The sequence below is a fragment of the Microcaecilia unicolor genome, chromosome 14, assembly GCF_901765095.1.
Source record: "Microcaecilia unicolor chromosome 14, aMicUni1.1, whole genome shotgun sequence".
Classification (NCBI taxonomy): domain Eukaryota; kingdom Metazoa; phylum Chordata; class Amphibia; order Gymnophiona; family Siphonopidae; genus Microcaecilia; species Microcaecilia unicolor.
The window spans coordinates 814,931-827,684 of NC_044044.1; the positions used below are offsets into that span (position 1 = coordinate 814,931).

The 12,754-nt window shown below is 44.0% G+C and overlaps 1 protein-coding gene across 4 annotated transcripts in view; it reads left to right on the top strand.

Moving 5' to 3' along the window:
- The first annotated feature begins 1,060 nt into the window (after positions 1 to 1,060).
- The window catches only part of LOC115458247 (acetolactate synthase-like protein), a 211,830-nt gene continuing 200,136 nt past the window's right edge, over positions 1,061 to 12,754 (top strand). The window contains exons 1-2 of one of the 4 annotated variants that reach the window (XM_030188108.1): positions 1,061 to 1,090; positions 9,065 to 9,196. In XM_030188108.1, coding sequence (XP_030043968.1) covers positions 9,083 to 9,196 — 114 coding nt within the window. In that variant the 5' untranslated portion in view covers positions 1,061 to 1,090; positions 9,065 to 9,082. The other 3 variants (XM_030188107.1, XM_030188110.1, XM_030188109.1) reach the window with 3 other exon arrangements.

Here is a 12,754-nt window from a genome sequence, read left to right on the forward strand (position 1 = left end):
AGCTCTCTTCTCCTTGATTAATTATAGGTAAAATGTAGAAATGGTCTTGAAAGTGATAACCTGATATGTATGCTATTAAGTAAGACTGACTTTTGACCTCTTTAATGAATGCCAGAGTTTAGTTAGCAGTTAGTATGAACCAGACTAGGAATATGAGAATAATAAATGTAAGAATATCCATTATCCTCTAAGTGAACCCAGGTTAAGCTATAGATGAGAAATCAATCATAATGAGAAAATATAAGAGTTCTGGAGACCAAATGTCTGGCTTGAGGGGCCCCAGGTTAGAGGTCAGTTTAGGATGTCTGGAACCTATGTAACTGATATTTTTAAAGTAATGATTGGTTGAGGCAAAGTGACCAATCTATTCCTTAACCAATTGGAGAGTAAGGGGGCTGGGCTAGGCTAGGCTGGATAGAACTGTATTTAAGTAGGAGCAGAAGCAGTTAACGTCAGAAGGAGCTCAGAAGAAAGAGAAGGACAGAAGGAACAGACAGAAGAAGGAGAAAACAGCATAAGAAGAGAGCTGAGACAAAGACACAGAGAGCTGAGACAGAAGAGAAGAGAGCTAGAACTGATGTCCTGCTTTGTTTGCTGGCAAATAAAGAAGATTACTTTCTCATTCTGGTGTGTGCTGTCTGACTCCTGAAGTATCACAAATTCATGCATCCATTCCTGCCACACTACCCCATTGGGCTCGTTTTACAGTTGGTAGCGGCTGAGTTTCCACAGGTTGCTTAGTTGCCTGTTTTTGGGCTACTTTTAGCGTGGGACGGTATTCAAACGAGGATTTGTTTTTTCCGGTTCCAGCAGCATTCTAGCCGGGTGCTTCAGTTAGCTTCTCTCGTTGTCCCAAGCAAATTGCAATGCCCATTCTTGGGCTCCATCCAATAAGAGAAAGAAGAGAAACACTACTATGAGTTTCAAGCCTCATTCTGGAGAGGTTGACGGCGCTTGCTTGCTTGTGCTACTGCTCTCACATATAGTCCCACCCCCAGCCCAGTGTATCATCATAAGGGATGGTCATAGGTCACCGAAGAAGGAAAGCAAAGCCGTTGGATGGATTGCTAGTGTGCCACTGCGACCTCAGGTATGAGTTTGGTCGGGGTCGGGGGGTGGTCTCTGATCCCATGTGAGGAGATCGGTCTCCAGATCCTCGAATTCGTGTGACTTTAATATCTTTCGAAGTAGAGGGACCATGAGACGAGGGAGGAGAAAAGTGAATTGTGTACCTGGAACGTTGGGGCAGAGTTCAAAGTTGCTTTTTGTCGCTTTGCAGACCAGGTAGTGTGCGTAGCAGCAGTAGAAGCCTTCCAGACTTAATGTAATGATTTTTGGCACTCGCTGTATGTTTTGATATAACTTTTATGGAATAATATGTACTCTGTTAGATTCCTCTTTTATTATGGGAACTGCCATATACCTGTTCTTTCTGCTATTATTTCTCTGTTTCTATTTATCCTTCTCCATATTTATCAGTGTATAGTAGGTGTATTTTTTTTCCCTTTCCTAATTTTGTCACAGAAGTAAAGGTTAACAATTTAAGGTGATAATTTAATATGGGCTAATTCTCTTCTTCCTTGGCTTGCTTGTAGTACGTAGAAGTTCTGCCTGTGTGCTGTCAACAAAGTTAAGAACACATGTGTTACAGAGATGATGAACCCACCAGGTCTCTGAGTCCTTTCATGTCGATTCTGAAATAACTGGCTATTTTAAGTCCACGGGTTTTATTTACCAAGGTGTGGTAAAACACAGAATCCTGGAGGTCACAGGGCTGCTTCATGGATCTCACAGGTTGACTTCATGTCTGCTTTCTGATGCTAGTAGCCAGAGCTGGAGTCCTGTGGCATGTAGGAAGGAACTGACTTTGTCTAGAATTGTGGGGCAGGCAGAAATTTAACACTAGGCACAGGCCTGTACCTCTGCCTCTATCTCTTTCACTGTTTTGTGTAGCTGGCTGGTAGTAGGTTGGTTAGTCTGGTCAGGGTTTTAGGGGCTGACAGGGCTATTAGATATTAGCCAGTTGGGGAAGGGGTGGCAGCATATCATGGTGTGGATTGGACCTACCGTGCTGACTTCACTGGCCAACAAACTACTATCTGGACAGACCAAGAACAAAACAGTTAATGTAAGGTAAGACAGTAACACAGTAAATGACGGCAGATAAAAACCTGTACTGTTCATCCAGTCTGCATACGAAGTGGCCAGAGCTGTATCTGCCACTCTGTGGGCCCCAGCCACCCATGCTTGTCAGACATGATGGAGTCTTGGTTATAACAATGTACCATGCTTAAGTGTTGCTGACAGTATTCAACTTACCAGTCAAAATATCTTCCCCTCCCCCCGAGCAGCACAGCACCCTCGCTCGCAGCATGTGACAATAAAGTGATCCATAGCACTGGAGTTGCCAAAGCCACACCTATTGTTGTACCATTTGCAGGCATTGGCCTCTGTTCCCCCAATGCTGGATTTGGCAGATCTTCTTTCAGTCTTTGCCATTTGTGGGACAGAGACTGTAGAAGTCTGTCCGGATTCAGCCTTAGTTCCCACTACTCTTATTCAACATATCATCTCAACATCCATGTTGTATTTCCATCCTCTTTCTATTTAGGCATCCCCTGTGTCTATCCCATGCATTTTTGAATTCGTTCACTGTTTTTGACTCTTCTCATCCCTCCTGGAAGGGCATTCCAGGTGTCTACGACCCTCTCTGTGATAAAGTATTTTCTGGAGTTACTCCTTAATCTACCTCCCTGCAATCTCCATTCATGTCCTGGAAGAGATTTGTTTTTATATTAATACCTTTCAAGTACTTCAATGTCTGCATCATATCTCCTCTCTCTCTCTCTCCTTTTCTCTAATCTACTATAATAAAACTCACCCTCAATGTTCTAAAGACAACGTTCTGAAGTCACTCAGTCATTCCCTGAAGGGTTCATGGATTCATGGTGGTGAAGCCACAACACTGACCATGTCTCTCAGCCCCGCCCTCGCATGACGGACCAATCAGAAAAAACACCCTCAACATTCTGAAACACAAAGGACCATCACAACACAGTTCCCAGGCAACACTAGGCAACGTAAGACAGACCAATCAGAGGAAACTACGTGACAATAAGGGAGGAGCATTCCTCAGCAGAATGGCTCATTATCTGTGCAGCACAGAGAGCACAGAACCACCGCTGGAACGAGAGAAGAATATTCCTGCTGTGGGTATGTGCAAAAATAGACGGGGGGGGGGGGGAAGAAATTTTTAAATGCCTAATGCAAGTACTGAAGAATGCCAGAGGGCCTATAGCACAGACTATATTTGGGATCGCTTGACATGGAGTCAGAGGAGCTGGAAAACAACGTGCCCGTCAACATCTGGGACGTGGGCGAACAGGACAAGCTGCGGCCCAGCTGGAAGGATTACCCGCGACCCAGCCAGCAGCAAACAGCGACCAAGGACAGCACAGCACATCCCCCAACCCCCCAGCAAAAAACAAAACAAAAAAAAGACACACATCAACAACCTGCACACACACCGCACCCTCACACACTCACACACACAAAATAAATATGTGACACATACACACACACAAAAAAAAAGCCACATGCTAGCGCCCGTTTCATTGGTTTCGGAAACGGGCCTTTTTTACTAGTATATACATATTCAAGTCCTCCAGTCTCTCCTCATATGTCTTATAGCACAAACCCTGTACCATTTTTGTCACCGTCTTAATCACCTCAAGTCTCTTTAGAACATAAATTAGTACTTTTTAAAGAGAAGACTGTGGCCTGCTGGTATACAGCTGATTTGACCACTCCCATGTCCATCCTGAATCTGTTTGGTACACTTATAATCACCGGTTGAGTCTTTTCATTATTTGGGGATCACTTTGGACTCACTTTTGACTTTCACTCCTCAAATATCGTATTTATCCACTATGCTGTTTTTTTGACCAGAACACTGCCATTCTTTAGTTCTATCCCCCTTAGTTTCAAGGCTCGATTATTGATATTATTTATCTTGGCTGCACCCGTGCTAATTTGAAGAAACTCCAAACAGTTCAGAATATTGCTATTAAATTGATTTGTCGTTCAGAGAAATACGATCATGTCGCTCTCCTTTTGCAAAACTTCCACTGGTTTCCTTTAGATCAGGGAGTGTTCTATAAACTTCTAATACTTACTTTCAGAGCTTTTAGACTAGGTCTGCCTTACTGCTTAGCCTCTTTATTCCCTATTCCCCAATTTGTTTACTGCATTCTATCTGTGATTTCCACCTGGTTCTTCTGGGCCCAAAATCTGCCCAATTTGAGTTAACTCGTCGCACTTTTTTTCTTTACCGCTCCATTTTCATGGATCCTTGTTAAGTCCTTTCTGTTGGGTGTTAAAATATTCAATCATTCTGACTTCAAAGGTCTTACGTTCTTGTATGGTTTTAAAGTTACCTTTCAGTATTCTTACTGTGAAATCACTGGTACAGTGTCCTGGTTCTGTGAAGTGCTGTCCCACCGGGGTGGGGGCCCTACTGGCTGTATTGTTCATGTGATGTCTATGTAAATTGAATCTTGTCTTAAGCATCTGGCCTGTTTCTCCAATATAGCATCCTTTGTTACATTTTTTACACTGAATGATATATACCACATAGCGCATTATAAACCATAAAGCTGTATGTCTCTGTTGATCACCCCACCCCTCACCTATCCACACCCATCCTGTTAGAATATCAATGATATGCTTTGATGTCCCCATGCATACCTCCGACCCACCCCCATCCTCCCACCCTGTCAGACTGTCATAGTAATGCTTGAATGTTTTCACTTATATACACTGTCAGCTAGCACATTTGCTTATTTCCGATCTGACAAAGAAGGGCAACCTTCGAAAGCTAATCAAGAAATGTATTAAGTTATGTCCAATAAAAAAGGTATCATCTTATTTTCTTTTCCATGTTTTATTTTGTTTGATTTCTATTGATATCCCTAGGAAATGAAAGCTATGGAGTGGGTGGGAATAAATGTCAGAAGAGAACCATACTTCCCCAGAGGTTTTGTTTTGATGTTTTTTTTTTATTTGCTAAGAGAAATTTAGGCCCAATTAGGAAACTTTCTAGTGAACCTACTTGAAAGGAAGCCGAAGAGGAAAAGGACAAGTATAAAATTCTATACTAAGAGCAAAATCAGAAATATGTAATTTAGAATAGGGCTGTACCAAATATCTGTATTCGATTCGGCCGAACAGTGATTTAAATTCGAACATGAATAATCTGGGGCTCTACTGTGCTAATTCCTAGTGAAATAAACACTTGATCTTTGATTTCATGTTGCTTCTTTTATTATTTGTTATGTTAAAACTCAATGCCCATTATTCGCGTTTGGTATTCGTATTCGGCTGAATAATTTTCATTCGTGTTTGGCCTAGGTGGGCCAAGGCCCACCCAGTTAGGGCTCAGGCCCACCCAACAGTAGCACACGTTTAGCGGTAGCTGTTGGGGATCCCAAGCTCCGCCAGCTGAAGATTTCCCCCTGATGGTATTAAAAACTCTGCTCTCCACGATACTAGCACCTGCGCATGCTCAGTTTCAACGCATGCCTGCTGCATACTGCCAAGGTGGACAGAACCATTTTCCTGCCAGTTGAGATATATTTTTGATGTGTGTGTATGGGGGGAGAGCAGTTGGTGCCCACCCACTTTTTGCCTAGGCCCACCCAAAATCTATTGTCTGGCTATGCCCCTGCCGAATAGTAAAATATTCTCTAAAAATGACTTAGTTTTCAGAGGTGTAGCAAAGCACATATGCTCCTAAAGCTTTGTTCCAGGCAGTTCAATCACCCCAGGAAATGGCCCCTCCCAGCTAGACACAGGTTCAAGGAACTATTCAAAGTACAATGACAGCCAAACCCTCATTTCACTTTAACAGAACAAAAAATGCAGGATTTTCAAAACCTGAAGCCCCCCTCTCCTTTTCACAGAGCAGAACAAGGACTTTAAATCTAAACCCGAAGTCCACTGAACAACAGTCAAGCTGGTACAGCTAGACAGTTTCAATTCGCAGCACAATTTTCTTACACTTTTTCTCTATGAGAAGGAAGCTGAAAGGGAAAGTGGCTTAAAGTAAACAGAAAATCAGGCAGAAGAGAACCAAGCTTCCCAAAATAGTAAAGGATCAGAGCTTATTTATTTTTTCTTTTCTTTTCCTTTGCTAAGAGATCTATGCCCCGTTAGGAAACTCTCTGGTGAAACCTGAGCGAAAGGAAGCAGAAGATGAATTGGGCAAGTATAAAATCCTATACTAAGAGCAAAATCGGAAATGGAAAACTAGTTAATTTATCTGATTTTCTTTCCTTTAGTCCCAGAGGATCAGTCCAGACAAATGAATTGTGACTGTCTGCCAGCAAGTGGAGATAAAGAACTCTAAATGAGTTGTGCCTCATAAGTTCTAGTGCTTAGCAACTAAGTCAGTATTCAATAACAAAGCAGTGAAAGAGTGACTAACAGAGAGAAAGCTTCAGTTTCTAGATTAGAAAAAGAACTCATGCCTTAGAAGTAACGGAACCAGAATAATACATACACCTGAAATTACATAGAACCCAGAAAAACATCACAGGAGAGCATGCTCTGGACTGATCCTTTGCAACTAAAGGAAAGAAATTTATCGGGTAATTAACTATTTTTTCCTTCCATTACATCCCAAGGACCAGTCCAGACGAATGGGATGTACAAAAGCAATCCTTAAGAGGGGAAGGGACTGTGATATCCCTGCAGCGAGAACCGTGGCCCTGAAGGAAGCATGTGCTCGAGCAGACACATCCAAACGGTAATGCTTAACAAAGGAATGCCACTGAAATTGCCCTAGACTCTGCCAAAGAAGTCACTAAAGACCTGGTAGAATGAGCTTTGACGTGCATGGAAGCAGATCTACCCCTCAGAATGTAAGCCAAAGAAATAGCGTCCTTAAGCCATTGAGCCACTGTCACTTTGGAGGCTGGCAAACCCTTCCGGGACCCGCAAAGGGTACAAAAAGACAATCAGACTGCCTAAAATTGTTGGTAGCAGTAAGATAGTGCATAAGGATGTGCTTCACATCCAGCAGTCACAGGGAAGCATAGTCTACAGAATAAACCTCCCTGGAAAAGAAGGAAGAAACAGTCTGATTTGACATGAAAAGGAGATACAATCTTAAGCAAAAAGGATGGATCTGTCTATATGGAAACTCCCGAGTCAGAAAAATGGAGAAAGAGATCCCTGCCAAAGAGAGCTTGAAGCTCTGACTCTCTGCCGATGAAATGGCAACTAGAAATACTGCCTTTAAAGTAAGATCTTTGATAGTTGCTGAACGAAGGGGCTCAAAGGAGCTGACTGAACAACCTTAAGAACCACTTGAAGACTCCCACTGAGGAGGAGTGGCCTAGTGGTTAGGGTGGTGGACTTTGGTCCTGGGGAACTGAGGAACTGAGTTCAATTCCCAGCACAGGCATCTCCTTTTGCTCTGATAGTTTGTGTCCAGCATTTTCTGTTTAGTGCTATGTGATTAGTGAGTTGACAACACACATACAAGTAGGACTCCTCATTTTGCATTCACTACTTGGTGTATTTATTGACCCCTGATGCAGACGCTTTTTTAGCGTCAAAACACGGCCTGTGTCGGGTCGTTATCTTTGATATAATAAAAACTGTTGGACTCACGTCTCCAGTGGTGAATCGTCTATTAGTCTCTACTTTTGCCTTCTGTGTTTCCTGTTCAAGTCACTTAACCCTCCATTGCCCCATGTAAGCCGCATTGAGCCTGCCATGAGTGGGAAAGTGTGGGGTACAAATGTAACAATCAAGACAGATTTTGTGGAGAGAGGGATGCAGATGAGTGACTTCCTTGAGGCATTCTGTATCTTGCCTCTATGACATGCTAACGCTGCCACCTGAATCTTGAGCGAATTGAGAGCCAAGCCGTTTTTGAATCCCTTCTAAAGGAAGGATAACATTTGAGACAAGGATTCACAAAATGGAGAAACACTATTCTGTGCAGACAGGCTCTCAAAAGTTCTCCACACTCTACCATAAGAAGCTTTCGGGCTTGCAGCAAGGTAATAATAACATCATCTGCATAAACCTTCTTCCTGAATCGTGCCCTCTTGAGCCAGGCTGTAAGACCAAAGCGGGAGGGATCCTCCATTAGTACTGGACCTTGGTGCAATAAGCCCATCCGTGGAGGAATAGTTATCCATTTTCAAAATTGCTCCTCGGATAAGGCCTGTCCGTGGAGGAAGAGTCTTCTGAGGAGCAGTTTGAAAATGGATAAGGTCTGCATACCAAGGATGTCTGGGCCAGTCTGGAGCTACAAGAATGAGCTTCCCGGGTTGATGCACAGTCCTGTGCAACGTCCTTCCCACAAGAGGCCACAGGGGAAATATGTAAAGGAGGCTGTCCAATGGCCAAGGCTGTACCATTGCATCCATTTCTAGGGAGTCTTTTTCTCCCTGAAGTGTCTGTCGAACCTGTGTACTTGTGCATTGAGTTTGGATGCCATGAGGTGCAGAACCGGAAGACCCCACTGTGTGGAAATGAGGGGAAATGCAGTCTTTGACAGTCGCCATTCCCTTGGGTCCAGAGACACTCTGCTGAGGAAATCCGCTTGTGAGTTCAGTGAACCAGCTATGCGAGATGCTGAAGTCATTGAAATGTTCAGTTCTGCCCACTGAAAAAGAAGACTCGCCTCCTGGGCTAGACACACTTTGTTCCTCCTTGTCCGTTGATGTAAGACACGGCTGGCTTGGTTGCTAAGGGCAGGAACTTATGAGGCACAACTCATTAGAGCTCTCTCCGCATGCTGGCGGATGGTCACAACTCATTTGTCTGGACTGATCCTTGGGACATAATGGAAATAATATTTCAAAATTACTTCGCTTTCGAGGTGTGCAGCAAAGCACATGTGCTTCCAAAACTTTTTCCCAGGCAGTTCAAGCACCCCAGGACGTGGCCTCTCCCTGCTGGTCTCTTAGTGTGGGGCCTGGGGCTGTCAATATTTATGGCTGTCAGAGTGATTTGAATTTTAACAGTATATATATTTCTTTTGTTTCAGGCAGTGTGAACTTTGCTCATGGAGCTTGGTGATTATCTTCCCTTCTTGGGAGCTCTGGTTGGAGGACCCATTTGTCTTTGGCTATTTAGAATGGCTTCCCGGCTTGGGGTGATATACCAACTGTATCATAAGGTAAAATGATCTGATCACCTAAGAAGCTTGATTAGGGTGCAGGGTGGGAATGAAGAGTTTCAGCATTACTTGGTACATGTATCCCATGGCAAACAATTCCATGGGCATGCAGACTTTACATATTATCATAAGAGTATAAAATATGCTTCAGTGGATCACATCAAAGGAATGTACTCTACCTCTTCAACCTGGTATACTTTCTTTAGTTGGAGGAATTACTTCCATAGAGGGAATTAATATTTCTCATTCTCTGCCTATTTCTGTTATGAGTGAGACACTGTAGGTATAATAACTCTTAGGGGAACAGTTCCCCACCGATCACTTATACTAAGGTCTTAATGTGCAGACGTCTGCCTAAGCCCCCCCGGAGGCCCGGGCCCAGGGACTTTTGTCCCCCTGTCCCCCCCTCTTGGCGGCCCTGCATCCTACACCTAAGGGCTCTGAACAAATTCCTGTTCCGAGAAAAGTTCAGGATGGTTTCCCTGGCACCTTTCTTCCCATGATTCAGGAAAATGTTTGGCTATGCTCTCTGGACTTAGATGCATACACTCATATCCCAATGCTTCCAGCTCACAGGAAGTATCTTCGAATTCAGCTGGGAACAAATCATTTTCAGTACTGCGTACTGCCCTTTGGCCTTGCATCAACTCCCAGGGTTTTTACAAAATGTCTAGCGGTAGTTGCAGCGTCACTACGCAGGCTGGGAGTACATGTGTTCCCTTATCTCGACGATTGGCTGGTGAAGAGCACCTTGGAGGATGGTGCTTGGGAGTCCATGTGGATGACTATTCAGGAGCTGGAACTACGTCCCATCTCCATCCTGTTCAACAATTGGAGTTCATAGGAGCCCTCCTCAATATGAAGAAAGTCCAAGCCTTCCTCCCAGAGGCGCGTGCGGACAACCTTCTCTCTCTTGCGTCCAAGGTTCAGATATCGCAGCAGGTCACAGCACGGTAGATATTGAGATTGTTGGGCCACGTGGCTTCCATAGTATACGTTACACCTATGGCACGTCTTCACATGAGATCTGCTCAATGGACCCTGGCTTCTCAGTGGTGTCAAGCCATGGGAGGTCTGGAAGATGTCATCTGAGTGTCCCTGGAGCTTGTACGTTCTCTTCAATGGTGGAAAATTCGGTCCAGTCTGACTTTGAGACTACCATTCCAAATTCCTGAGCCACAAAATGTGCTGACGACTGATGCATCTCTCCTAGGCTGTGGAGCTCACATAGATGGGCTTCACACCCAAGTAGCTTGGTCCCTCCAGATCAATCTCTTGGATCTCCGAGCGATCTGGAATGCTCTAAAGGCTTTCAGAGCGACTGTCCAATCAGGTTGTGATGTATTACACCAACAAGCAGGGTGGCATCGGATCTCGCCCTCTGTCAGGAAGCCGTACAGATGTGGCTCTAGGCACACCGTCGCAGCATGTTTATCCAGGCCACTTACCTGGGAGGCGTAAACAATGGCCTGCGTGACGGACTGAGCAGGATAATGCAACCTCACTAGTGGTGTCTGAACATGGACATTGCCTGCAAGATCTTCCGAGCGTGGGGCACCCCCTCAATGGATCTTTATGCCACTCAACTCAATCACAAGGTCCCTCAGAAGGTCCCTCAGTTATGTTCCAGGCTTCAGGCCCATGACAGACTAGTGTTTGATACCTTCCTTCTTCATTGGGGGACAGGCCTTCTGTATTCGTATTTATTTTATTTATTTATTTGCTGCATTTATATAAATCCCACATTTTCTCACCTATTTGCAGGCTCAATGTGGCTTACAATATAAAACAACAATCACATTGATGGGATAAAGAAATCAGAATATTGATAACAAATAAGGTGCATGAGAATATCATGGCAATCCTATTAATAGAATAACAATTACAGCATTATAGCAGTTACGATGCATAAAAAATTATGTATAATGAGAAGTGGGTAGATAAAAAAATAAAACATAATGATAACAGGACAAGATAAATATACAATGATTAGGGTGTAAATTAGAATAAACAAATTTGAAAAGTTCCATTAAGCTTCTATCTGGTGAAGTTTAGATGTCGGTTTTTTTATGGGGGAACTTTTTTGTACATTTTTTTGAACAAATATCCTCCCATACCTCTACTGGGAAAGACATGGTTGAAACTCAAGCAAGACCGCGCAACCGTGATTCTGATCCTGCTGTTCTGGCTGCAGCAGATATGGTTCCCTCTTCTTCTGGAATTGTCCTCTGAAGAACCGTGTAGATTGGAGTGTTTTCTGACCCTCATCACACAGAACGAGGGGTCGTTTCTGCATCCTAATCTCCAGTCTCTGGCTGTCACGGCCTGGATGTTGAGAGTTTAGAATTCTTTTCCTTGGGTCTTTCGAAGGGTGTCTCCCAGGTCTTGCTGGCTTCCAGGAAAGATTCCACTAAGAGATGCTACTCTTTTAAATGGATGAGGTTTGCCATCTGGTGTGACAGCAAGACCATAAATTCCTTTTCTTGTCCTACACAGACCCTGCTTGAATACCTTCTACACATCAGAGTCTGGTCTCAAGACCAACTTTATAAGGGTTCACCTTAGTGCAATTAGTGCTTATCAACATGTAGAAGGTAAGCCTATTTCTGGACAGCCTTTAGCTCGCTTCTTGAGAGGTTTGCTTTTGTCAAAGCCGCCTGTCAGACCTCCACCAGTGTCACGTGATCTCAACGTCTTTCTCACCTACCTGATGAAAGCTCCTTTTGAGCCACTGAATTCCTGCCCTCTGAAGTACTTTACCTGGAAGGTCATTTTCTTGGTGGCTATTACTTTAGCTCATAGGGTTAGTGAGCTTCAATACTTAGTAGTGGATGCACCTTACTCTAAGTTTCATCACAATAGAGTAGTTCTTTACATGCACCCTTAGAAGTTCCTTAGAAGGCAGTGTTGGAGTTCCATCTGAACCAGTCGATTGTCTTGCCAGCATTCTTTGCACAACCTCATGCCCATCCTGGCGAAAGCAGCTTGCACACCTTGGACCGCAAGAGAGTATTGGCCTTTTACATGGAGTGGATGAAGCCCTTCAGATAGTCCGCCCAGTTGTTTGTTTCTTTTGATCCCAACAGGAGGGGAGTTGCCATTGGTAAACGCACCATTTCAAATTGGCTAGCAGATTGCATTTCCTTCGCTTATGCCCAAGCTGGGCTGACTTTAGAGGGCAATGTCACTGCTCATAATGTTAGAGCCATGGCTGTGTCAGTGGCCCACTTAAAGTCGGCCCCCATTGAAGAGATTTGTAAGGCTGCGATGTGGTCTTTAGTCCACACATTCACATCTCACTACTGCCTTGAGCAGGATACCCGACGCGACATTCGGTTTGGGCATTCAGTGTTGCAGAATCTGTTTGGGGTCTAGAATCCAACTCCACCCTCCTAAGCCCATTTTATTCTGTTCCAGGCTCCATCTTCATCTAGTTGCGTTTTGTTTCAGGTTAATCTGCGTTTAGTCCTTGCCATTGTTGTTTTGGGTGAGCCTTGATTGCTAGAGATTCCCCACTTGTGAGAATTGGAAGCATGCTTGTCCTTTGAGAAAGCAAAG